This window comes from Typha angustifolia, chromosome 4, assembly GCF_048772165.1.
Source record: "Typha angustifolia cultivar Huaian chromosome 4, ASM4877216v1, whole genome shotgun sequence".
Lineage (NCBI taxonomy): Eukaryota > Viridiplantae > Streptophyta > Magnoliopsida > Poales > Typhaceae > Typha > Typha angustifolia.
The window spans coordinates 2714225-2741433 of NC_133242.1; the positions used below are offsets into that span (position 1 = coordinate 2714225).

At 35.9% G+C, this 27209-nt stretch overlaps 4 protein-coding genes across 5 annotated transcripts; 1 reads left to right on the forward strand and 3 right to left on the reverse strand.

Moving 5' to 3' along the window:
* The first annotated feature begins 953 nt into the window (after positions 1 to 953).
* Positions 954 to 10359, forward strand: LOC140758854 (aminopeptidase P2). Its single transcript, XM_073095220.1, has 13 exons — positions 954 to 1396; positions 2303 to 2428; positions 2539 to 2658; positions 3386 to 3658; positions 4502 to 4674; positions 5501 to 5779; positions 6670 to 6821; positions 7217 to 7407; positions 7593 to 7701; positions 7814 to 7968; positions 8868 to 8960; positions 9829 to 9909; positions 10161 to 10359. Exons 1-13 carry the CDS (start codon positions 989 to 991, stop codon positions 10230 to 10232), a joined length of 2232 nt encoding a protein of 743 aa, XP_072951321.1. The 5' UTR covers positions 954 to 988; the 3' UTR covers positions 10233 to 10359.
* Positions 10360 to 12180: 1821 nt separating this feature from the next.
* Positions 12181 to 18329, reverse strand: LOC140758856 (cycloartenol-C-24-methyltransferase 1-like). 2 transcript variants are annotated; one of them, XM_073095222.1, is made up of 13 exons: positions 18293 to 18329; positions 17603 to 17720; positions 16497 to 16563; positions 15520 to 15593; positions 15361 to 15445; positions 15216 to 15271; positions 14094 to 14148; positions 13856 to 13903; positions 13329 to 13412; positions 13036 to 13236; positions 12829 to 12954; positions 12626 to 12723; positions 12181 to 12511 (listed from the first exon to the last, which is right to left on the reverse strand). In XM_073095222.1, the coding sequence occupies exons 2-13, from the start codon at positions 17683 to 17685 to the stop codon at positions 12451 to 12453; spliced, it is 1038 nt and encodes a 345-aa protein (XP_072951323.1). In that variant the 5' UTR covers positions 17686 to 17720; positions 18293 to 18329; the 3' UTR covers positions 12181 to 12450. The 2 variants fall into 2 exon arrangements, with proteins under 2 accessions (XP_072951323.1, XP_072951322.1); XM_073095221.1 differs by having other exon boundaries at positions 18180 to 18317.
* A 1148-nt stretch (positions 18330 to 19477) lies between these two features.
* LOC140759718 (uncharacterized) lies at positions 19478 to 22124 on the reverse strand. The gene is made up of 3 exons (XM_073096350.1): positions 21414 to 22124; positions 19784 to 19855; positions 19478 to 19680 (listed from the first exon to the last, which is right to left on the reverse strand). Exons 1-3 carry the CDS (start codon positions 22050 to 22052, stop codon positions 19678 to 19680), a joined length of 714 nt encoding a protein of 237 aa, XP_072952451.1. The 5' UTR covers positions 22053 to 22124; the 3' UTR covers positions 19478 to 19677.
* Positions 22125 to 23352: 1228 nt separating this feature from the next.
* Positions 23353 to 26659, reverse strand: LOC140758604 (leucine-rich repeat receptor-like tyrosine-protein kinase PXC3). The gene is made up of 2 exons (XM_073094826.1): positions 24031 to 26659; positions 23353 to 23945 (listed from the first exon to the last, which is right to left on the reverse strand). Exons 1-2 carry the CDS (start codon positions 26369 to 26371, stop codon positions 23620 to 23622), a joined length of 2667 nt encoding a protein of 888 aa, XP_072950927.1. The 5' UTR covers positions 26372 to 26659; the 3' UTR covers positions 23353 to 23619.
* Positions 26660 to 27209: the final 550 nt, after the last annotated feature.

Here is a 27209-nt window from a genome sequence, read left to right on the forward strand (position 1 = left end):
ATAAATTGCTGCCAAATACTATTTAAAGAAAATATGTTCACTATTACCAATTTGTTTTTGATGATTTTGTAACTAACCCTTTCGTTTTTTCTTATAATTTTTATATAACATGATTAACATCGCACCCATTCTTTTGACTAATTATCATTAATCATAGTCTAGAATTTACTAAATTACTAAAAATTTACAATTTTTTAATCATGAAAAACTAACTGTTAAGTCATATTCCACTCTAATGTATTCCACCAAATCACAACCTCTTCATGGATCTAATCATCCTATTTTACCCACCAAAAGTAAATTTAGGTACTTGAAAAACTACCTTTAGTATTTAAAAAATATATATTTCTTGGTTAATACTTCCATCTGAAATGATTAGGTTTGTGCCGTTAAGCCAATTTAATAAAAAAATAATAAAAGTACAGTGTTATTTTTTTTTAAATGAGAATTTTACAATCTCACGGTACATTTTACTTCATTTTGTACTTTATATCTCATTCGAAGATTTTGTAAATTAACTCTTTATTTATATATATATAATTTTTATTTAATACTTTGATATTATTTTAACTAACTAATGTTAACTAAATTACCCCCCGATCTTCATTTTCCTATCATTGCCTTTTTTTTTCTGCCTTTTCTTTAACTATTTATAGACTATTTTTTTACTGATATTGTTCAAATTAACTCAAGATGTTAAATAAGAATCATAAATAACAAGAGGAGTTGGATCATAAAAATCTTAAATGGCAATATGTGAATCATAAAATAGATAAAATATAAGCTGTGATTTAAATTTGTTTTCTAAAAGAAAAAATCAATACTAAGAGCGAGTGACTTGCGGTTTACAAATTAATTCCTTCACAGTCATACTATTAGTAAACATAAATCAGAACTCATACTAATCCAGCTTAAGTAGGTCGTCTTTGCAAGGAATATGTGTTTTTGTCCTCCTTTGCTAATACAATTGCAAAACGGAACTTTAACAATGTTCGCGTCTCGGTCTCATTTCAATACAAGCGTGAAGCTTTCAACAGCCTTATCTCCCTTCCCCATGGAAGCAGCTCACTTCTCCCCTCCCATTTCCTCCCTCCTCTCTCGACCTCATTCCTCTCTTCCTCCTCGATCCCTCCGCTTCCTCTCCATCCCTCTCTCCTTCCTCACCCGCCTCTCGCCGCGCGGCGGCGCCCGGCGCGCGTCTCAAAGCCGCCGCATCTCCTCCTCCGCCGCCGGCGATCCCATCGTCGCTCGGCCATCCAAGGAACTCCGAAAGGAGCGCAATGGAAGTAGCGCCGCCGCCGCTGAGGACGAGAAGCTCCGAGCTCTCCGGCAGTTGTTCTCGAGGTCCGATGTCGGGATCGATGCCTATATCATTCCCTCCCAGGACGCCCACCAGGTTAGGATTTTAAGGGTTCTGATTTGAATTGCGAGTACTTTTTTTTTTCGTTAATCAGATTAGATGATATAGAGATGGTTAATAAAACATTAGTGTTTCTTTTTGTCTATATAACGACTTACCATGAAGGGAATTAAGATAAGTAAATGGGTGCTGTGTAAGATATAATTTTCTCTTTGGGTATTTATGGTTTGAGATTTGACATAATTTTCTGGTTTTCAGTTGATTCTTAATTTGAATCAAGAATTACGATGGGAATTTTTTGGTAGAATCTGGGTCAATCCTAGTCAGCGGTTGGTGAAAAGAGATCAAAAAATGAGTAGACGTGGAGGAAGGATGAGAAGAAGATTCAGGAGAGAAGAATAATAATTGTAAACTTTTATATTCATATAACAAGAGGGGTCTTCACATTGGTTGCCACGAACTAGTTGTCAAGATTTATGTTCTCTTTATGCTCTAAATTAGAGGCATATGGTGATTTCTATTGCCTGCACATAAAACCTTTTTCTTACTCTAAACCTCTATTAAACTATCGTATTTACATACGTCCACATGTATATGCATAAGTAACGTACTATGTAAATTTGTATATCCTCATGTTCTTTGCCATTTTCACAAATGTTTGGCATGTTAGAAGTGTTGGCTGGAAGGGTCTCACTGACATAATTTCTCCCATGGCTGTGGGTATTGCACAAGAAGATAATCTCTATCCATTGGCCATCTCATGATGTATAAATGGATAAGTACATTTGCATGCTCTTATCTGCCAATGACATAAATGTTGCTTCTAAGTTTGATATGTTGATTGGACAGTCTCGCATTTTCTCCCATAATGTGTTTCTTGCCAAACGGAATCATTTCTGCCTGTCAACCATCTTACTATTCTATCTGTTATGTATATTTTAGAGTGAATTTATTGCTGAATGTTTCATGCGACGGCCCTACATAACGGGCTTCACTGGTAGTGCTGGTACTGCTGTGGTGACCAAAGAAAAAGCTGCTCTGTGGACTGATGGCCGTTATTTTCTGCAGGTAGTTATTCTAGATAATTTAAGCTATTCCATTCTACGGCTTTTCTTTGTTCAGTTAAGATCTATACCATTAGTGTTTATTATAATATAATTGATATCCATGAAGAATAGGCTGAGAAGCAATTGGGTCGTGATTGGATCCTCATGCGAAGTGGAACTCATGGTGTTCCTACTACCACTGAGTGGCTCAATGATGTTTTAACCCCTGGTTGCCGAATTGGCATTGACCCTGTGAGTTCCTGTTAATCTCTGGATAATTTTGTATCAGTTAATTGGTTTTCATGATTTTGTGATTACATTAGCAATTATGCATTGTGTGGTAATGCAAGTCAATTTATGTCCCTTGCATACAAAATATTTCATTTTCCATGTTCCTTTTTTATATTTAGTTATGTGGTCTTCTGTTAGCAACTTAGGCATAATATTTATCAAAGACCTCAGGACAAACAATTACTTCTTTCTCTTTTCTGCTGCAATCATCAAAACTTACTGTACTTGTAAGTACTTATCTGAGTTAATGGTGTCAAAATCTTTTTACCATCACATCTACAAAAAAAACTGTCAAGGACTTTGTTGTCTGAGATTTTGTAAATTAACATTTAATAGATATCATAATGGAAAACTTGCATAACCTTATTGCACATCGATCTATTGAATTCAACAGAAAATAGTCTCTATCTTTTATTTAATGTACTGTTTACATCATCAACAAGAAGAAAAATTAAAAATCTCCTGATTTCATTCAAATAGACAGACCACTTATATGAGTATAAGGAGGGAATAAGGAATCAGAAATTTAGTAGTACCTAGATTCCCCAAGACAGCAACTGAGGCCATTTGATTGAAACTGTTTTATTTAGGTAGAATCTTAAACCTCATTTAACTTCAGTCCTGGAGCTCTTATTTTAACTGTTCTTGATCTAATGTCATGTCATCTTTGACTTTTTGAAGGGAGCAGTTTCTTTTTTCTTTTGATGCAGCTGAGGAATTGAAAGAAGCAATCTCCAAGAAGAATCATGAATTGATTTTGATGAAAGATTTCAACCTTGTTGATGAAATTTGGAAAGAAAGGCCAAAGGCCCCAAGCAAACCAATTAGAGTGCATGATATCAAATATGCTGGTGTTGATGTCTCATCAAAATTGTCATTCTTACGATCTGAAATTATTGACAATGGCTGTACAGCTATTGTTGTTTCTATGCTTGATGAAGTTGCATGGTTGTTAAACATGGTAAGATTCTGAAACCTTTTATCTGAATTCCGAAGTAGGCAAATTGGTTGTTAAATTTCATTAATTGTCATGCTGTATTACAACAGTAAAGTAGCAAAACTCTACCATTAGCTTTTCTTTTTTGTAAAGTGTACTTTAGAATTTAATTAATTTTTAATTTTGTTTTATGAAGTATTACATCCCGTAGACATGAAATGGGATAAAGGATACTTCATCTATTGTAAATAAAAATGAATAGGAATAGGTGAAAAAGTTCCCTTAGCTTTACCCATCTTATGGTTAATCAGGTGGATAAAAAATTTCAGGAAACATGAATTGGTAAATTTTGCTATGATGTCAAACAATCAAATGTCTCATATCAATTTCATGTTAATTGATTTAATTTTTTTGGAAGTAGATGTATGTGTAGCTCAGTTCAACACTCATGCTGTGAATTTAGTCCAATTTTTTTTTTCAACGATGTAAATATTATTGAGCTCGATATTTCTTAATTTTTTTTTTATATATTTCATTCTTCTTTGAGCTATCTTCTCAAAGAAATATCACCGCTAAGCTATTTACTGTTATCTTTCATCAAAGGAATAATTCCACCACTGGGTTCCATTATGTGGATCTGGAAGAAATAAGTGATATGGTTATCATAAATTCATAGCGGGATATTAAATTCCATAATAAATATCCAGAAAAAGGACAAGTTGCTTTCTTATTAATTTTAAGATTCTTTTCTTGATCATTGTCTTCTTGAGCTAATTTTTCAGTCTTTCTTTTTCTAAAATTCATCTATATTGTATGCTTTACTAAATATGCTCTATTGATGTATGCATGTCACCTTTGAATATGCAGAGAGGAAATGATGTTCCACATTCACCTGTATTCTATAGCTACTTACTTGTGGATATTACTGGTGCTACACTGTTTGTCGATAATAATAAAGTCTCTGCTGAAGTACTGGATCACCTAACAAATGCTGGAGTAGAACTGAAACCATATGAAGCAATTCTATCTGAAATAGAAAGGTATGCTCTGTTACACCTGATGTTACATCCCAACGGTGTCTGTTCTCCTATATTATATAGTGTAAGTATATATCTGATCTAGTACACATTATCCAATGAACTCAAGGGAAGATGTAATCGTGCCTATCCATTTGATTTGATATACTTGTACTAAAGCTCATGTTTAATAGTTGTTGTTCTGTAAGAAGCTAATGATGCTTCGATTAGCCTTCCAGGCTTAAGAATGAGTCCATAATATTCAAGAATGATACAGGCATCAATTACTTTTGGTATCAAACAACTTAGTCTGGGACTGTGGGACATAATGCAGCCACTGAGATCCATAGAAATTCGATTCTAGGAAGTAGGAATAACTCAACTTATTTTTTTCTTTTGCTTACTTTAGCAATTAGTACTTTTGCACCCAAACTATCATATTTGGAGTCTGGAGATCCCTTGATTCCATCTCATTCACTCACCATAGGATAGTAAGGAATGCAATTCTTAACTATGTTAATTAGATTATCATGTCTTCTCACAAAAAGAGAATGGGAGGTTCTAATGGAATGTACCAGAGAATAAGGCTAATGGATTGTCACCCCATGTTCTGGATTGCTACCCAACTTTCTTTCGCATTATATTTCCCTCTATCAACTTCTTAGCAATGTGGTTGTAGCAGATTTACTTGATGGTTTCTCTTTTCATTGCCATATATTATATCTAATAGATTATATATAAGAACATTGATATTATATTTGGCATTGAGAAGAGACTCACCTGGTCCACAATACTTTTTCATATTGTTTTTCATATGCCCAAAATTTTAAGGCTCATCATTTTTGTCCAGTTTGGCAGCAAACGGTGCAAAGCTTTGGTTGGATACATCAAGTGTAAATGCTGCAATTGTTAGCATATTTAGATCTGCTTGTGACAAATTTGCCGCAAAACATGGAAACAATACAAGGAAGCAAGTTAATAATGAATCATCTCCAGATCTTTTCTCAAACTTGAATAAAAGTATTCAAAATGGAGGGCCTAATGGATTGTATAAAGTTTCTCCTGTTGCCATTGCCAAAGCAGTGAAAAACAAGGCAGAAATTGAGGGAATGAAGGGTTCACATTTGAGGTAATCCAATTTATAGCTGTAGACTTCTATCATTATTGATTTCCTTTATGGTGCAAGTTACATGAGGAGATTTTAACTTAGGCTAAAAAGACAACTCGAGCTAAATATTGTTTAAAAGTGGATTGGGCAGTTAATCTTATGGTGATAAGTACATTAATTACTTTTTTATATGTGCTTGTTGGTACCATAAGAAGCTCTTTGGAACTTGTCCTCTTCACATACAGTGTTTCAATATACCTGCTAGTTCCATCATCATGCTACTTGGCCAGCCTCTTGTCTCAAAAGACTTAATAAGCTAATTGTAGGCTGCTGGTTATAGAACTGATGCCCTTTATGTTTTCTCCCAGCTTTTTATTTAAATATACTTGATATACAGAATGTTGTTAACATAGGTAGTACGGAGACAAAGAATGAAGTCAAAGTAGCATGATGATGTGCTAAGGATTTTGCCATCAAGTTTTTTATTTGCTATTTAACGAATGTTGGAGTTGAAATAATTGCTGATATTTTCTTTGGTCTATATGTGAAGAACTTTCATCTGATCATGTAATATAGAGAGTAGAGACTTTAGTGACCCAAAATACAACTATATAATTTATGAATCAAGGTCGGGCTAGTTGAATGATGGTTGAAATTAGTTACTAATATTATGGCTAGTTGCTGGTGTTAGTGCAGGGTCCAAATTTACTGGTGCTCAAGTATTCAGCTGAGGCCCTATAGGTTACTTTAAGATTTTGTTTGAAATTTAGCTTCTATCGATTTTAAACAAGTTGTTGGTTTTAATTTCAGAGCCCCATTTAACACAACTGGTTCCAACGTTAGTGGTCTTTCGGCATCGATATTATTCATCTCCTTGCATCATATGTTATTGATAAATAATATTGTTGCAGAGATGCAGCTGCTTTATCAGAATTCTGGTGCTGGATGGAACAGGCAGTTTTAGAGAATGTGGAACTTACGGAAGTAGAGGTTGCTGATAAACTACTTGAATTTCGTAAAAAGCAGGAGGGTTTCATTGAAACTAGCTTTGATACTATAAGTGGTATATTCCTTAAAATTAAGTGATTCTCTATTTCCTGCTTACAATATTATTTACATGCTACAATTCAGGATAATGCCAATGTAAGAGAACATTTTTATAATCTTGTCCTTTCTTATGGGCAATTTTTGCATGGTAACAGGCAACCTTCCAGTTCCTTTTCTACTGGAAGAAACTAAATTCTCGATATGCCTTTGGTTTGGATGGGCAATATAATAAGTTTAATTCTTAACGAGCATTTAATTTGTTTTGAACTTTTGATATTTTCATAATTGCTATGTCTGATGCTACACTTTTGAGCTTTTTCTTTATTTATTTTGGCTTGGTATATCCACGTTCTTTCTACCGCAATGAAATTAGGCACCAGTTCTTCCACTTATAATTGACTGAATTTTCAGGTTATGGTGCAAATGGTGCTATAATACATTATGGGGCAACTCCAGAGAGTTGCAGTGTTGTTGGTCACAAGAACCTCTTCCTGCTGGATAGTGGTGGTCAATATATTGATGGAACCACTGATATAACAAGGACAGTGCATTTTGGCGAGCCTTCGTCATGGCAAAAGGAGTGTTTCACAAGAGTCTTACAGGTGTTCCTTTTATCTAAATTATATGAATTGTTAAACTACATTAATGTGGACCAAGATAGACTTTGAAGTAGCTGCTTCGTCTTCTGGGATCACACTTCCCTTGTTCTTTGCAGAAGACCAGTAAAGTGCTGAAACACTTTTGTTGCTTTGTTATGTGGATAACTCATTATATCTTGTTGATATAGGGTCATATAGCTCTTGATCAGGCAATATTCCCTGAAAGGACACCTGGTTTTGTTCTTGATGTACTAGCACGATCTTCTCTCTGGAAAATTGGGCTTGATTACAGACATGGTAGTCCAGTCCGTCAGAAGCATTTGTACTGAGATTACCTATCATGCCTGTTGACCTGTCGAAGCTTATACTTTGTATGTAATATAGCTGGGTTTCCCTTTGGTTGTTTCAGGGACTGGTCATGGCGTTGGAGCTGCACTAAACGTCCATGAGGGGCCACAAGGTATAAGTTTCCGATATGGAAATTTGACAGCTTTGCAGAAGGGCATGATTGTAAGCAATGAACCTGGTTATTATGAAGACAACTCCTTTGGCATACGCATAGAGGTAAGTTTTTCTTATTATACACAATTGTGGTCTTCAGCTAAATTTATGGGTGATATTATTTGTATCACTTTTTTCTTTCTTAATTATAAGCATCTCTAGGTTATGTTAGTCTATCTTCTTTCAAGTTGCTATACTATTTTACTATTGTTGGTAAGCTTCTTGTCTCCTGCTTGAAGGTTGTATTTTCTACATTGAGTAATGATCAACCTTCCACAACAAATGATGCTTGCATGCAATTTTCATCCATCTTGATGCCCAATTTAAGGCCAAGGCAGCTTCTGTGACTCTGCCATCTGCAGAGCACCATAATTTCTATAATCCACCATGTACATGCTGTAATGTCTATTGTCTGCCATTATATGCCAAAGGATTTTCATAACATGGATTGATGGATGACGTTATCCCTGATACAGCTGAATGACAAACTCATGTAGCCAAACCCAAGTAATTGGGATATATCACATGGGATCATGGACAGCAGACAACATCTAAGACCTCATTAATCAACTTCAAACTTGCAAATGGAAAAATCTCCATGTGGTTTGCATACCATACATATCCTATCTCATGCTGACTGAATCCTGTAAAACTGTGTCCTCTCAAGATGCCTTTGTGTAGCTCTCAGGAATATATTATATTGGCAATTTATCCCATATTGTTTAATCATTTCAAGTGTAGAAGTCCTGTAAATTTGTAGGTGTGATGTTCATCTTAGTTTCTAGTGTCCCTATAATTTCACCATCAAATACTGATCTGTTTAACGTGTAGTGCTATTTGGTTTTGGGCTGAATTTCAAACTCATAATGTAGATCCATATTTTATGGATAGAAATTGCTGCTGTCTTTTCTTTGTTTTGTACCTTTCTTTCATTAATTTCTTTATTTTTTTTGGCTCTACAGAATCTTCTCCTTGTAAAAGAGGTTGATTTGCCAAATTCTTATGGGGGCATCAGTTATCTTGGTTTTGAGAAGCTTACTTTTGTCCCAATTGAGGTATCTTACATTTCACTTCATTTCCTTCCTCTCTTGCGGTGTATATAAGTTATGATAATTGAAATTCGTAATGTAGATTCTACTTTTTGAAGAAGATGATTTCATACGAGCAATATTTTGAAAAACTATAGGTGGTAGATGGGCGGCAAGGAGTCGCATAGACCATCTGGGTCCTAGGCGGGTGCCTAGAATTAAGGCCATATAACACAAAAGCTGAGAAACATCAAAATGTTCGTATGTATATGCAAGAAAGCTTGTTTGTTGCTAATCCTTGCAAGAAGAAAAGAGAGGGAGAGAGGATGAGAATAATAGAAACTATGGCTAAACATCCACCTACTAGGAGTTAGGAACCCCTTAGAAGTTGAACAATAAGGTATATTCTTGTACCCAAGTAGAAATAGTACCTTATACTTAATACCTATGCTAGAAATTTTAACTGATCAAAACCTCCAATCACCTAGTACCTAGTGCTTGACTAACCACCTTAAGGACCTGCCTTAGCCACCTTGTTACTAGATATCCTAACAAGTAGTATAGAATAATGATTGGTGCATGAGATGCGGTTGCACCCAACAGCTACATACCCAAACCTACTCCAAATATTTTCATGATGAGAAATAATTATATGATGACGATAACCTAGTTTTCCTCAGATTAGATGATAACTTAGTTTTAACTGGTTAAACAATATACTGCAGTAGCTCTCTTTCAATACGGGCAACTACATTTGAAAAACTTATCATTGTTGTAATCCTTAAATCTCTCCACTTTTCTTCTGCATCTGATTGTTGTTTTCATTGAACTTCATAGTTCATATGATGTCTTCCTGAGTTTGTCCAAGTTATTCTCTTTTGTGCTTATCTTGCAGAATAATCTAGTCGACTCTTCCCTGTTGTCTCCTATGGAGATCAAGTGGCTCAACGACTATCATTTACAAGTTTGGGAGAAGGTCAGTTACCTCATTTTGAATGGCAACTACACTATCTTTTCATTAATGGTGACTGAAGGTAGCAACTATGGCAAAGTTTGCATACAATATTCAGACTTGCCAAATACTAATAGTTCCTTTTTTTTTGGGTCAAAAACCCGATACTAATAGTTGTTTTTTAATCTTTCCTCGTCGTTTCCATTTACCATAGTTTCTGATTGTCCACTTTAATGCAGCTAATCACAAATTAAATTTGTACATCTCATTTACAGGTTTCACCTCTGCTGGATGGCGCTGCCCGTGACTGGCTCTGGAGAAAGACACGTCCTCTTCCAGGAAACTAAATAGATTTTCTTCTTGATTCTTTCCAGTATACAAAATTATCAACTGTATAAATGTACAAATTTAAAAGAAGAATATAGGTTGTTTTTGCTGTTGGTTAAATCATTACAAACATACGGTTCTTTTTTCTCTTGTTTTGTTGAAACAAATATTCTAGACAAGGTATTGCTGGATGTCACGTTGTAGAAGTAGACTAAAACACATGTTTGCTTGCAAAAGGGGGCTACTTATGTACAACATGCTAATAAAACAACATATGATTATAATAAATAAGTAGGTATGATGCAAAATATAGGGTTGGGATCTATATTTTTACTAATGTGATTATATTATGGAATTAATTTGCACATAATCTGTGGCCAGCTTTTGATGTTTCCTTTATTTATTTCTTTATTTTGATTACGAAGGCATCAAAGGCTGGATAAATGACTAGTCTTCCTTTGATACAAGGACATCTAGATTTCAGAGCATATAAAATAATGAGTTAGATAATTAGGTCAACCCTCTTATCCAAATACTTCAAATCCATTAACAATTTAAGTTGTCCTTCTACTGGTGAGCCTGAGCTAAGTTGTTGAGCCAAGTCAAACGGCCCATCTACAAACAAATGAAATTTTTTCCACAATTTGTTTTTCTTTGATTCTCTATCATTTTTTAGGAGCACAAATGAATGTATTTAGTGGTAACCATGATTACATATTTGATCAAGTGGTCGTCCATGTTGCTGTAATATGCAAGTTAATGGCATGGCAAGCTACACTGTGTGCATCCACACTGTTACAACGACTAGTATAGCATAGCGTACTCTTATCCTAGGATTGAAAATCACCCACTTATTACAATCTTGAATTAGAAGTAGAAAATTCCAGTCTTGGCACTTCTTTTTTTGCAATTATTATATCTTAAACCGCACTTTGATAATCGTCGAATATCCACGCCACCTCTGGCTCACGTTTATCCATACAACGCATTGCTACAAAATTTTTTTTGGGTCTTTGGAGATTGATTTGCATGCTGTGAGGCAACTCCTCATGCCTGTTGATCGCCATCTTTGTCTCGTCTCTGTCTCAACTCTTCTGGTTTGGCAATGTGGTTGTCTTCTAGGAGAACTAAGTCTTCCTCCATCTTGTCCTTTGAAATAAGCACAGAGAAGAACTTCTTAAAAGTAAATCTTCATCAGTAGAGGCCATCAGGGTAGAAAAAAGGGCTATCAAGTGGTGGTTGGTGGATTGGTGTTTTATGCCTGGAAAATGATAGAGGTGAAAGCTAAATATAGGAAGCAATATAAGGGGGAAAGAACGCAGGAAGGTAACACAGAGAGAGAGGGGTAAGGATAAAGGCAAAAGGATATAATAAGATCTCAAAAGGGGGAGAAACCCTAACAAGAGCCTACATGCGGCGAAGGATTTCCTCAAATCAGCCATATTAGATTATATAATTTTATCATAATTTCACTTAGATCTTCTAAACTATCACAATTTTCTACGTATCTATTTTAAACTTTTATTCTTTCACCACATACATCGCTCTAATTACTTTTTCTCTTAATTCAAGAAGATATATATAAATATAATTTTTAGTTTATAAAGTATATTTAGATAATAAACAAATTAGAGAGTACATATAAAACAGTGGTAATTTAAGAGTTCTAAATAAAATTATGTACTTTTAACTTAAAGCCATATACTTCAAATTTAAGCATTTAATTCAAGCTCCTTCGATTCAAACCAAGCTATAACTATTGAACTTGCCATCGAAACTAATATATAAATAAGACTTTATTTCTACAGAAGTAATCAAGTATTGTCACATTAAATTTAAAATACACAGGTACGTTAAAATCAGGTCAAACCGTAGGGGTTAAACTTCAGGCTACCATGCATTCATGGTAGTGATTGAGCAAGCTCAGCGAATACCACCCTAATGTACATGCTGATTGAGACAAAGTACTGTCATAAACCACCGCTATGACACTATAATTAAGGTGCATAATTATCCATAAAGTAGAATCAACAAGCATCTGAATAATACTCTCAAAGAGAGGAACATTTTTTTTGTTTCAATTCCAATCTAAGCATTGCATCCAACTTCCACGGAAAGAGTATTTGAAGAGATCTTATAATTTCTCAGAATAATTGAGTAAAAGAAAATTACCAAAAGTTCAATCTCCCCAAAAGATAGAAATATTCTGAGGCCTACCATAAATTTGGCACTTGTTCCTCATGACTCTGAAAGAGGCTTCCGGGCCAAGAAGAAGTACATTGGTGTAAAGATCTCTTTCCTGTAGCAGTTAATAAGATAATCGAATGGTAGTTAGAAAAGGAAAGAAAAAACACCACTCTAGCATGCAGCCTATCAGTGTAAAGTTCAGTAAAATGTTTGAAATTTAACTAACCTTCCGCCATCTACAAGCCCTACAGCAGCCTTCTCAAGAAATGATGAGACTCTGTCACTTCCTTGCGGAGCAAGACCTGCGAACTCTAATGCTTTAACCTACAAAGCAAATGGACCGATGGAATAATCAAATAAAAAATGAATTTAGACAGAATAGAATAAATGAATTAAGAGAGATACATAGGAAGCAGTTATCTTGTTTACCATTGTTCGAGTAATGAGACGTCCTAAGGCTGTCAAGCGAAAGCTAGTTAAGGAAAACCGACTAGCATCCAAGGGCAAATACCATGGCACAGGAGAATCTTGTGCAAGATCCTTTTCCCATATGACCTTCAATGATGATAGTACTCAGAAATGTCTGAACCCCATATATCATTCATCAGCAATGCTATGTCAATTCTAGAGACTTACCTCGAATCCTGCAAGTTTTAAAGCTTCAAGGCATTGGGTTGTTGTACGGACATCTGGAAGGCCATTACCTAGCTCAATTTCAGCCTTTGTTTTCTGGTGGGTTTCATTGTTAGGGTCAAAATTGTCAGTCATGCACCATTCATAGGCAGCAAAACACTGCCCAGGCTTCAGCACTCTGTGTATCTCATTATAGCAGCCAACCTATGCCAGCCAGATAACCAGAAGAAACGAGCTAAAGTTATTTCATAGAATAGCAAAAGCATTGGGAATTCTCATAAGCATTTGTTATGTACCGCATCAGGTGCATGGCACGTAGCCTCTATTGCATAAATTGCATCAAAAGTATTATCAGAGAATGGCATTTTCATGAAGTCTGCCTGCACAATGAAAAGTGAAGTGAAAGAACATAAGTATTGCCTTATTATATTTCAGATAACCGAGTTCCTTAATGCACCTAGCCTCGCATAGAGGTTATAAGCATATAAAAGGGGCCTTTTGCAATAGGAACTCCTCCAAAGTTTCTTATAATTTATAAGTTGAAACAAGTGCAAATATATTAATCCAAAACATAGAAGATTGCATATAATATGCTTCACAACATATATTCTCTTAAGGTTAGATGTTTTTTTATAGAATAACAAAATTTTCATTTCTAAAAAAAGGGGTGTGTAGGAAGATAAAATTATCCATTAAAATTGGAGTAAGTTAGCACCAAGAGCTATATGATTTAATCACAACTAATAATAGAGTATTTATAAATAGATACATTAGAAACTTAGTTGCATTTATAATGGTAAAATTTATCAGACATAATACCTACCTTAACAAAGTTGCAAGATTCATTCAGTCCTGCCAACCGATTTAGCTCCTGTGAAATGAAATATAAGTTGGAAAATAAAATTAACATTATGAATGATGATAGATGAGCGCCACCCACAGCAGTGACCATAATTATCGAAACATTAAGAAGAAAAAGTTCAATAATGTCTATGACTCTGTAAGTTAAAATATCTTTTCATTCCAGCAGAAAAGGGGAAAAGGAGGATGTGTGAAATAACCTCTCCCCTAGATATCTGGTACTCATTATTGTTCAATCCAGTAACCGACGTTGAGCTGCAATGATGAATAAATAATATGATAATAGATCAAAATGTAACAAATCAAAATTGAAATGCCATCATCATCATCATCACTTTTAAGAATTACTGAAACCTCTAATCAACACGAAATTTCAGACAACTTTCAAACATTAGTTGCATAGTGGAGAAATGAAATTAAAAGAATTACAATTCCTTTTTAATCATCTACTGTACATTAGACTTTGATAGCTTTGTCATGAACATTTATAATAAGAGTAAAGAAGCCTGGAGAGACAATTGCAAGCTAACTGTGGAAAGGCAAGAGTGGTGTTTGTTGGAGAATGTACCTAAACATCCTTGGATTGCATACGGAACTCTTCGAAAGTGCAGTACCTTGGTTTGTCTTGATTGTTATACCCAATATAAATCAATCTCTAACATTTCTATTTGAATACAAGTAAAGATGATTAATTGGTTTTATATGTCAAGAAGATCTACTTGACAAAGAAAACAATCACTGTTCCAAATTGGTGAACTCGACAGGTAGTATACTTGATTCACCCAGAAATGTATTCATATCTGACAAAGATCACATGGCTCTGGAAGCATTATAAGTACGTAATGTATATTGCCACTATTCCCATTACATAAGATTCAAATGGACAATAATGATTTACTCTTGAGCTGCAGGCATTAACATGGACTATTTATCCAATAGCTCACAATTCAATTCTGAATATGTTATTATTGCTGATAAAACTTGAATATTTCTTAAAAAAATTCTCCTTTTGACTTTGTCATCTAAACGGGCTCATCTAATCAATTAACAGTACAGAACTCGTAAGGGCCAGTACAAGTTGGGAAATCTGAATGGTTGAACCTAAGAACCTAAAGAGAAGCCTCCTACTATTGTCTTCCAAACTCAGCTGAGTACCTAACAACAGGATCCTAATAACATCCACATTTCCAACATAATGCTATCTCAAAGTTCCACCGACTTTTAATCATGTCAAACATATCTTGTGCAAGAAGACCAACTGCAGCTTTTTATATAAAACATGGCATCTAAGCAGGAATAAATCATTCTATGAATGTAATTACCTGAATCTAGCAATTTCTCGTAGTGGTCCTCCAATTCCACAACCCACATCCAAAACCTGCAGAAGAGAACATTTAACTCTTGGTTCTGTTATCCTTTGACAAAAACATTGTATTTGTTCCAAGTAAAAGGAAAAATCATTCAGACCTTCATTCCCATTTTCAGTCCAAGTTGCAGCGCAAGAAAGTGTTCGTGTCGCTTGATGCTTTCACGTAATGATTCGCCTTTCCATCTACCAATAAGTGACTTGCTTTGTCAATATGCTGCAACTATTTATACAATCTTTAGTCAAGAAAGAAAAATAACCTGTGAGCAAAGTGAAAGGATTCTCCCCATCCATACTCATAGAAGCTGGTGGCAAGATCATAATACTTATTAACCTGAAATAAAAAAGCAAAGATCAGGCTATACTCAAAAGGATAAACAACACTAAGGGATTTTGATTTATTATAAATATAATGACTGCCCAGAGTTGGCTAACATCAACAGTAAGGGACTTTGGAGGTGCACATTCAGCTGGCATTCATTCAGCCACTCAGTTCTGTCCATTTTCTCACTTCACTAAGTTATGTTTAAGTATAAGACAACTTTCAACATAATTGTAGTACATTCCACTAAAGATATAGGTATTTTCAAATCAAACAAGCAATTTGAACTTTATTTATTTTCATGTTGGAGCCTAGATAACTATCTAAATCATCTCTGTCAGTTTTCTGACCTAAAAGTTCATGCAACTTGGGCAGCAATTTGGGTATGATGATAAGAACAAATTATCTAGGTGGCAAGAGTCATACCGCATCTAGAGAAACTAGGAAATAACAACCTTTCCATCCATATGTTTCCTATCATCCTAGATACAATTACATAAACCCATCACAGATACAAATGGATTGAGTACTGTAAGTTACTTTTGGTATCAGATCAGGCAGTAGGGCTTATTGTGTTTCCCTTAAAACTCACTGACAATATGCAACTGTGAATGATCATTACCGAAAATTGATGTATTTCATAGTTATAGCTTGAGGCAGTTAACCCAGATGTCATCAACTGCTCCAATGTATTTCATAATTAACAATCTTAGTGTAACACCACTTCAGCTACTCAACTTATGTAGCATCGATCTCTCATTCTTCTTCTCTGTTTATTTTCCTAGGCTTCATCAGGGGGTGATCTTCAAGTGTCATATTGTAGCAGTAAGTTTGAACCTATTATACTTACCGAAAATTATTCTCCTATATATTCAGCAAATAAATACAGAATAAACAGACAGAAGGTACTCTTACCATATCACTGTAATTGGTTTTCCTTGTTTCCTCCTCCCCTCCAAAACAAACATGATACTTCTCATACCTAGTGAAATGAAAATATGCACATATTTTACATAGTGTTTTGCACCAAAGACCCTTCAACACAGTAGGTTGGCCTAATAGATTTAACTATAGAATTTCAAGAAAAAGAGTGGAAAGAGTCAGAAGCAAGAATAAGAAAACTCACATTACCATCATGACCTGGTAAGAACCAATTTCAAGACAAGGCCAAAACACTATGTAAATTGAAAATGCCTCTTCAATCTTAAAGATCTGGATTCCTGTTACATTCTTTGATGTTCTTTATTTTGAAATTCCCCGTCGTTAGTTGATTGATCAGTTGATAGTAACTATTAACAGATGAAGCAAAGCTCTACTGGTAGCTGAACAAAACCAGTGGCAGATAATATGGCTTAAAACAACTCAAGGCATTCTATAAATGATGGAATCTTTAATTTTGTGGCATCTTCTTCTCCAATAATACGCAACACATGGAAGAAGTTATTTCAAACAACTCCTAGATGGCATTCAACACTACTTTGCATGCTACACTAAGTATTCATGATAATCTCACGGGTCATGATGGTAAAAGCAACGTCTCCGCTATCGATCATTCTACAAGATGTAGAATTTCCAATATGTTGCCATCAAATATTTATAAAGTCAGTAAGAGTAGAAATTGCAAAGAATCTTTTGACCTTAAATGGTTGCTGTCATATCATTAATACGATAGTCTTTTGATCTAAATAGGAGTATAACTTGAAACAGCACTAGAACCATCTAGTGCTGTCATTACCACTAGAATATATTCTTTTGGTCTTAAATGGAGTATAAATTGAAACAGCACTAGAACCATCTAGTGCTGTCATTGCCACTAAAACAATATTCTTTTGATCTTAAACGGTGTACAAATTGAAACATCACTAAAACCATCTAATGCTGTCACTGTCGTTAAACTATACTCTTTTAAATTTTTTTGCCTTACCTTTTTCTTTCCTCCATAATATTATCATAAGAGGGGTCTATTAAAAATTATACCAAGAGGAAGAAAAAAGAAAAGATCAGAGGACAGAGAAATATACTCTTCAACGGCCGATTTTACTTCATCCTTGGTGATCTTTCCTCCCACACCCGAAGCAAGATCTAGAGCCCCTGTCTTCGACATCGCTGGAAACCTTCACCAACCCACCAATATATAATCTGCACAGATTTCCACCTATTCGAGTTATATTTTTTAAAAAAAAAAAATAGAATCTACCGAGTACGAAAAGAAAACAAACAAACTTCATAGGAGCATTACAATATTAGGCATAAGAAAGCAAGGAAAAGAGTGTTATTTTTACAAATTTGCTCTATTACTCACAAAATAAACACGCACGAAAAATAAAATCCAGATCAAAAGACAACCTCGTCATGCGCCGATTCCACTAAATAAGGGGAGAAAAGAAAACAAGGCCAAAATCTAAAGAGGAAAAAAAAAACACCACAATCTTGTTTATTCACGAATTAGATATAATAAAGAGCCAAATCCAAATGCATGACACCAGCATTTTCACAGTCTTTAACATCTCAACAATCGAAAATTAAAATTTAAAAAAAAAAAAAACATCTTTTCCCAAACGAAAGGAGACGACATCAAGATGCTGATAGAAGGAAAACCTTCGGGAAAAGAAAATATATCCTATGGTTTTTTTGATTTGGGTCGTGCGGTATAAACGAGAAGGAAAGATGAGAGAGGAGATCAGAGAAGCAATGCAAAGGAAATATATTACGTAATTATCGAGACCAGTAAGGGCGTTTACTTACAACTTACGAGGGATCTTGAAGCTCAGAAAGGAAGGATATTAATTATAAGATGCCTTGCGTTAGAGTGAGTAAAATTTACAGTTTAACCCTTAGCTTAGGTTTAAATTCACTCTTATAATTCTATTTGAGTCGTTTTACCCTTTAATAGTTATATAACAAGCGGAAACTGTTAAGTTTCCATAGCATTTGACCAGGTCAAAATTTGAAGATCCTAAAAAGTAGTGGTAAATAATTAAATATTTTTATAAAATATATAAAGCATTTATTATATCATAAGAGACAAAGTAAAAAACCCAGGAGGAGCACAAAGTTTGGAGCGCACTCTTCTTCAAATATATATTACACTTTATTTTATTTTTTAAATTTTCTAATTAACACACTAATTTAACCTCTCATTTTCTTCTATAATTTTTATATAACAAATGCTTAAGCTTAGATTATAAACGGGTAAATTAAAATTAAAATTAGGCAGAACCAAGGTTAAAGTACAATATAGGTAAAATTTATAAGTTAATCAAGAGTCACATCGTTTGTGGTCTCCAGCTTTAGGAATCTTGTCACGGGATTTGACAAGGCAACCCAACCGATCCGAGATTAGATAGGGCGAATAAAATAAAGAGTGCTAACTTAGTGACTCACCCAGCATTATTGGGGGGATCCCGAGAGATCGAGAATTGAAATGTTTCACGTATGTTTTGGTCGTCTGATAGAGAATTTCGAGTTTTTGACTAAAGTATTTAGGACAAAATATTTTCTAAAATACATCGCTGCTCAAATTATTCTCTACGATAGTCAAGTTGTATGTCTCGTACAACAATTTTTAGTGAATTAATTGTTTTTTAATGTATTGCATAATTGTTAGGAAAGTTATCATCTTGGACAGAGATTTTTTTTTTTTTTTTCTACCTTTGTTTCTATATAAACTGCTTTTTATATATATATATATATATATAAAATGCTTTATAAAATAAATTGCTTTCAGAGAAAATAATTTATAAATTGTTATATAATAAATTTGAAGGAGTTACCATCTTTATTTTGAGATTTTGGACTGAACGCAGTTGATTGAGAAAATGTATGATTGTAGCCTTCATCTGTTCCTCATGTGCAATAATATGTTAGATAGACTAAAAATTGAAACATACTAGATAGACAAAAAATGAAAGAGCCTTTTTATTCACAAAGGCTATGTGCCATGTTCCCAAACAGAGCTCCTCAAACGGATACATAAATATATGTACACAGATACTACGTTTTACACACTGAATCCAGATAAAATCACAGCTGGTGAGGTGTGCAACCTTGTTGTTGTATGCTTTGTATTATCCAAGCAGGACCCCTGTATCATCCATTACTGGACATAGAATCAAGAAGTAATATAAAAGGATCAGAGCGCAACTGGACGAGAACTGCAATAGCCATATGTTAACAGATAAAAAAGCATCAAGAAGAGTTACCTCGGGATAACAATCTTGCTGAATGATTTTCTGGTTTGCTGGATTGACAATCAGTGAACAAGAAATTTTTCCCTGGAATGAAGTGAAAAAGAGAGAGAGAGAGAGAAAGATTAAGATTCATGAATGTATCCCTGGAATGATGTATCCAATACTTGAAGTACAAAGGTACAATGCTCAAGGCATCATCAGAGAGATTTATAGAATCTCCTGCAATCCTTATGATTGTGGAAGCTCCCAAACACTTCTAGCAAGAAAGTTCAGAATGTCAATGTAGACTAACTAGGGATACAACCATGTTTTCCTAGTCAAAGGCTCAAGTACTCAACTAACAATTGAAGTCTTGAACATAAGATAGAATAACCAAGCAACAAAAAGGTTTCACGAAATAGAACTTGGCTCTTACTATCTTGAACAGTAGCATGGGTAGTTCCAATAAGAATTGAATCAGAGCATGTTCGGAAACATACCAGAAATTCACAAAAGACCTATATCTTACCTTCTACATATTACTTTATCAAAGCTACCACATTGATTAATATTCTGTTCCTAAACCTTATCTTCTGCAAAGGTGATTACAATCAATTCTCCTATATCATATAAACTTATCAAGGTTAATAGACAGGTAAATATGAATGATAAGCATCACATTAATTTTAAAGTCCTAGATATGTCTCTTCATTCTCCAACTATATGAAAGGTGCTCATCAACCAGTTGGAACATGTTGAATCTTAAGCCAAAGCAGACGGTGAACCCACACTGTAATTTTAATTCCAGCCTCACGATCAGGTCACTTACAGACAACAAGAAACATCAGTAACATAAATAGATGGATGAAAGAAATGACCAGAGAGCTCTGAGTATTAATACTTTCCATCATCTATCATGTAAATCGTACAAAGAGTGAATGCAAATATGAAATACACCCAAACATGGGTTAGACCTACTCTTGATAGTCAAAGGCTTATACTCAGGCTTCAAGAGGACAGAGACGAGAAAAAGTAATGATGACCTTAAGCGGCAATCTGTTAGATCCCAATCAATATAAAAAGTTACCCTCCCTTCTTATTTTAACCACAAGACCAAGTTCTTGTCTCCTCGTTATCTTACTCCAACATTACCTATTTTTCTCCCTCTATTCCTTCCCCTTCTGCCAAAATGCCACATTTTCGGAAGGCTTGTCACTACACTTACACATCAATACCTGAAATTAACTCTTGAAAAACTTAGATCTTCTCCTCTAACCAAGTAGAATCTCTTTCGTCTTAAGAAGTGATGCTATATGTAGGTTTTCGTTTAAAGTAACAATTTCCTGTCATTTTCATATTCTATCATCTTCCTTTCAAAAAGGAGATGCATAACTTCCTCTTGAATCCTTATAAGCTATCTAAAAGCCCTTTTAACACAAAAGAAAAGGAAGTTATTTTCCTTCTCTTCACTCGCAACCAAACAAGAAAACAGAAAGCCGTTCTCTTTTCTCTTCTCCCATCCCTTCAGTCAAACAATGTCAGGCAAGATTATCAGATGTTAGAAGTTCCTAACAGTCAATTAAATCTTGAACCAAAGTAAGGATTAAAAAAAAACAGAACAGAAGAAAAAAAGTACAGATTTTTAAGACCAAAAGAACAATACCTTAACGGGGAATTCGAGAAAGAAGAGCTTTAACGTCCCCTCCACCTCCGTAACAGTATCCAACGGCACGGCTCTCCTAGCTATATCCTCGATCAGATAAACAGCATCATCAATAACCCTAATCCCATCAAGCCGGAGCTCCGCATCAAGGTAAGAGACCCCGCGCGCTCTCACCCGGCCGCCGGCGGAGGCGACGGATCCGAGCGTGCGGCCGCGGTAGGAGACGGCGGCGGTGACGGAATTGTAGTCGAGAGCAAAGAAATCTTTGTTACGAACGCGGAGATCGAGGCGGAGGGCGAGGTCGAGGGCAGCGCGAGGAGGCGGGGAGAAGTGAAGACGATCGAGGCGGAGGCGGGCGACGGAGAGATCGGGATCGGAGGGGTAGAGGAGAAATACGCCGACGAGGGAGAGGAGGAAGATGACGGAGAGGAATGGGAGGAAGCAGGAGAAGCAGGAGCAGGAGGAGGGCCGCCGCCGCCGCCGGAGACGGCGGATGAGGACAGGGTAGGCGGGGAGGAGGTAGTAGGCCGGGGGATTGTCGGAAGGGCTGGATCCGACGGCGTAGTAAGGCAGGGGAGGGGAAGGAAGCGATGATTGGGAGAGGAGAGGGTCTAGGGTTTGTGATTCCATCTTCTCCATCGCTGAGGTAGTTGAGTACCTACTCCCCGGTTATGTTTGTTATCTGATTCTTCTATCCGACTATTGATGCTTCTCTTTTTCCTCTTTTCTTCGAATATTGCAATTAACGCCCTGCCTTTTTACCTATATAAACTTCACACCCTATATTCTCAATATTTACAGGTCAAACCCTCTATTTTATCAAATATGTGCCAAAGACGTATGAAAAGTTTTCTTTCTTCTAGGCTTTAGAAGAATTATTTTAATTTTTTTACATTAGAATAAAAAATACTGATATAAACTATTTTAATATTTAGTTGTATACTACTATAAAAAATAATTATTATATTTAATATGACATAAATTTGATATTAAATAATAGAGAATATTAAATTGTATTAAAAATTAATAATGTTTTATACCAAAAGTATAAAATACCCATTAGTATATAAAAATAGTATTAATATATAAATAATATTTTAATTAATTTGTACTTATGTAATCTTTATAAGAAAAGTGCAGTGATTATACCATGTAATGGGGACTTTTTATCATGTAATAATATAATATGAATATATTCTTTTGTATTACTGATAAAATTTTCTACATAATTAAATGTAATCCAGACTTTTTGCAATGCAGTGAGACCATATTTTCTTGTATTATGAGCAACTTTTTTTGTATATTTAAATATAATCTAGACTTATATATACTTAAGTGTATACGTTTTCTTACATTGATGAAAATAGGAACTACATAATTAAGGGCATATTAGTGCCAAACTATTTCTTTGCAATACTTTTAAAAGGAGAGATAACTTAACTTTTAAGAGAGATGAGAGCATTAAGCACCTTTGAGAGAGATAGAGTATAATAATGAAATGAGAGTTGGTTTGAGTTTTATTCTCTTGAGAGAGCAAATATGTAAACTTTTATTATTTATTTGGTGATCTAAAGTGAGAGAAGAGAAAAGTGGGTATTATTAATAAATTAGCATTGAGATAAATGAGTGACTACTTATTATATTAATATAAGGAGGCTTATATCAGAATAAGATTTTCTTATTATATAAAGGTTTATGTTGGAATAATAGTAAATTTGAGCTTTTAAAACTGAATGAAATGCACATAACTACATAGTAGCATGCAAACAGAGTATATATATTTTTATCCTTCATAATTGAATTGATGATATTTTTAGCTGTTACTTAGGTTTAGGTTTGAAGGGTATTCATGAAAACAAAAGGCAAGATTTTAAGATGTCTTTCACAAGAAATCTAGTTTTAAGGGAAGTTTTGGTAAACACCAAGTTCTGGTCTATATTTGTAATTATAAAGTGGAACTAATTTGCGAATTATAATTTTATCAGATACATAAGATAACAACACTAACTAATCCTTCCACTACATTAGAAGGGATGCTATCATTTTCTTTTCCCCTCTGCAAATAGGATTCTTGCCTAATTAAGGTGTCCAAAATACAAGAAAACTACCATCAAATTCTATAAACTGAATTATTCATACTGGCAATCGAGTGCAAGCAATAACTTCTAAACCAACTTGAACACTACTCTTTTGGTTTTGCTTGCATTTAGCTTTCTTTTGCTTCAAGGAGCATCTCTACTACTTTCTTCATCTTTGGTCGTTTGGCTGGGGTACTATCAGTGCAGAGCATTGCAACCTTCAAAACTGCCAGCATTTGTTTCCTCCATGCAAATGAAACTGTGCTCAGCCTTGCATCCAGTATCTGCTCAGGGGTCTCACCTCTTGCTGATGCACCATGGACCCATTTGACCAAATCTATGCCTTCCCCGAAACCCTCGTCGACCGGCGATCGGGACGTTAGGATCTCGAGTAATACTACTCCAAAGCTGTAGACATTTCCTGGTGCTGTAACTTGCATTGTGTAGGCATACTCTGTTAATATACCAGGAGATATGGAGCAATGTTAGCTCTATAGTATATCAAAAGGAATAAAAGAAGAATGGAGATTGAGATTTACCTGGAGGGATATAACCAAAGGAGCCTGCCACAGCACTGATGCTAGCAGTTCCTTTTGATGGGTCTAAGAGCCTGGATATCTCTATCTCACCAACAAAAGCATTGAAATGAGAATCAAGGAACACATTGCCTGAGGAAATGTCTAGATGGATGATGGCTATGTGGTGAAGGAAAGCTAATCCTTCAGCAACACCAATAGCAATCGACAGCCGCCGTGGCCAATCTGGTTTGTAATCAGCAGTAGCAGTGTCATGGAGAAGCTGCGTGAGTGTGCCATTAGGCATATGATGGTGAAGCAACAAAGCGACATCCTCATAAATGACATAACCTATAGGTCGCATCAGATTGCCGTGGCTAATATTTGCCAGCCTTTCAAGCTCTCTTATCATTTTGTTTTGGTGATGGACGACTGTTTGATCGACGGATTTCAGCATCTTCACAGAAATAACCAATCCTGATGGCATAACTGCCTTATAAGCAGTGCTAAATGTTCCACTGCTCAGCTTATTTGAGTCCTTGAGAGTTGCTTTAACAGAACTATCAAAATCTATAGCTTGTCTCAAGCTTTCTATGAAGACATCCCCAGCTATCACCTCTGGAGACACAACTACATCTCCTGCATCTGCAGTTGCCTTGGTCTCCAATTCTTGTTTCTCCCTCAACATGAACAAACCAACGACAACAGACACTGCAGCGAATACAGTCAGACCAGATCCGACGACGGCTAATATTATCTTGTAAGACACCTTGTGGTGGTCTAGTCCATAATTTGATGCAAAGTAGCCCTCACATTTGGAACTCAATGGATCGCCGCAGAGATCCTTATTGCCTGAAAAGCTTGAGTGAGGGCTCTTCTGAAAGGGACCGAAGAGTGGTATTTGGCCACTTAACTGATTGTTTGAGAAATTCACCTCTATCAAGCTCAGCATGCCCTTGAGCTGTGATGGAATTTCTCCAGAAATCTGGTTATTCGACAAATCCAATGCTACCAATTTGTCGAGGCTCCCAAGCTCTCGAGGCAATGGTCCGTAGAGATGATTGAAGCTAAGGTTGAGAGCAATCTGCAGATTCCTAATCTTCCCAATCTCAGGTGGAATACTTTCAGTAAGATAGTTACTACCAATCTGCAGCTCGAGCAGCCTGCCGCAGTTTCCAATGCCCCGAGGTATCACCCCGCTGATGGAGTTATGATCAAGGAGCAGAAACTGTAACCTTGACATGTTGCAGATACTTTCGGGTAAGCTTCCATTGAATCTATTATAGCTCAGATCAAGCTTGCTAAGGTTCTTGCACCTGAGGATTGACTTGGGGAACTCACCTCCTAAATTGTTATCTGAGACAATAAATTCCTGGAGGTTCTTAAGCTCCCCAAGCTTCTCAGGAATGGTACCGGTCAACCTGTTCGACGCCAAATTCAGAAGGGTGAGGTTTAAACACTCTGCAAATTGCGGAACAATCTCCCCTGAAAGATTATTGTTGTCTGCTTCAAAGTAGGTAAGACTACTAATATTGCCTATCGATACCGGGATTGTTCCAGTGAACATATTGTCTCCGATTCGAAAATTTGAGAGCCCTCTACATTTGCCAACCGAATCAGAAATGCTACCGTTCAATTTGTTGACAGTCAGGACCAAAACCTGAAGCTGCCCAGATGCAAAAATGCTCTCCGGAATCCCTCCTTCGAGCTGATTGGAATGGAGGTTCAGCACTTGGAGCTGAGACACCAATCCCAGATTCCCTGGAATAGCACCAGTTAATCCATTCTCATACGCAGAAAACACCCTGAGATCAGTGAAGTTTCCAATCCAATCCGGAATGGAACCACTGAGATTGTTCCCCGAAATCTGAAACTCTTGCAATCTCTCTAAACCCCTCAATTCGTAAGGCAATTCACCCGAGAGGAAATTATTCGAAAGGTTTAAAGATCTAAGGCTTCGCAAACCGCCCAACGAAGGAGGAATCCCGCCTTCAAACTTGTTCATGGACAAATCGAGAAACTCCAAAGACGCTAACTTTCCGAGAGATGACGGAATGGGCCCGCGAAAGGAATTGAAGGAGAGATCCAAATGCCGCAACGACTTGAGCTCGGGGATGAGGGAGATGTTACCTTGGAGGCTGCGGCGGGAGAGGTCGAGGGCTCGCACGGATTGGTCTCCGGCTGCGGCACAGACCACGCCGCGCCAGGCGCAGTAGTTGGGGTTGGCGAGGTCCCAATCCGACACCATGAACTCCCTCTTGAGAGCCGCCATGGTGAGTTGGTCATGGAGCTGGGCAACGGATGGGTGGTCGGTTAGCAAGAGACCGACCATTAGAAGAGAGAAGGGCCAGAGAAGGAAAGCCATCGCCTTTCCTCTTGGAAATGGATCAAAAAATAAAACCTCTTATTTGCTCATATTTCCTCCAAAAACCCACCAAGAAAAGAGCTACTTCTCCTCTCTGATCATGGAAGAATGGGCTTCTTTTGGAGGCGTACAAGAGTGGGGCATTGGCATTGGCATTGTCATTGGCATTGGCATTGGCATTGGCATTGGCATTGACCAGTGGAGCAAAGGAGGGGTTTTCAGTGTGCAGGAAAAGGAGGGGAAATGAACAGTAGAGAGGTCAGAGTCCAAGTGCTCACTGCCATGAGAATGTCCTTTGACTCATGCTATTGCTTGAAAGCCTTTCTTATGTATACAAAGATGTTACCTTTCTTAATAAAGAATTTTATCTCATGTACTTTACCTCATAAATTTTTAATTTAACTGGAACTAGTACACATCTTAACAAAATAATTTTAAATAATTTTGTTTATGCTAAGTATATATATATATTCAGAGAGAAAGTTAAAAGTTGTCTTATTGATATAAGAAAGAAAAAAAAAATTCTGAGAGGTGAAGTTAAGTCATTTTTATTTAAATTGTTAATGTTAAAGTCACATTGGTTCTTAATTAATGACTTAAGTTTTTAAGTCAACTGATTATCTAATATGATATCAGAGTAAATTTTTTTTTGAAGATCTTAGGTTTTAATCTCAATAATCCACTTTTATTTTATAACACTTAGTATTGTAGTATGATAAGCTGCACATCATATTATCTATTATTTGTCTATGTATAGTATCATAAAATGTGTTAAATATATAATATATATTGTTGGTCCTTATTTAATAGCTTAAGTTTTTGAGTTAAAAGTGGGATG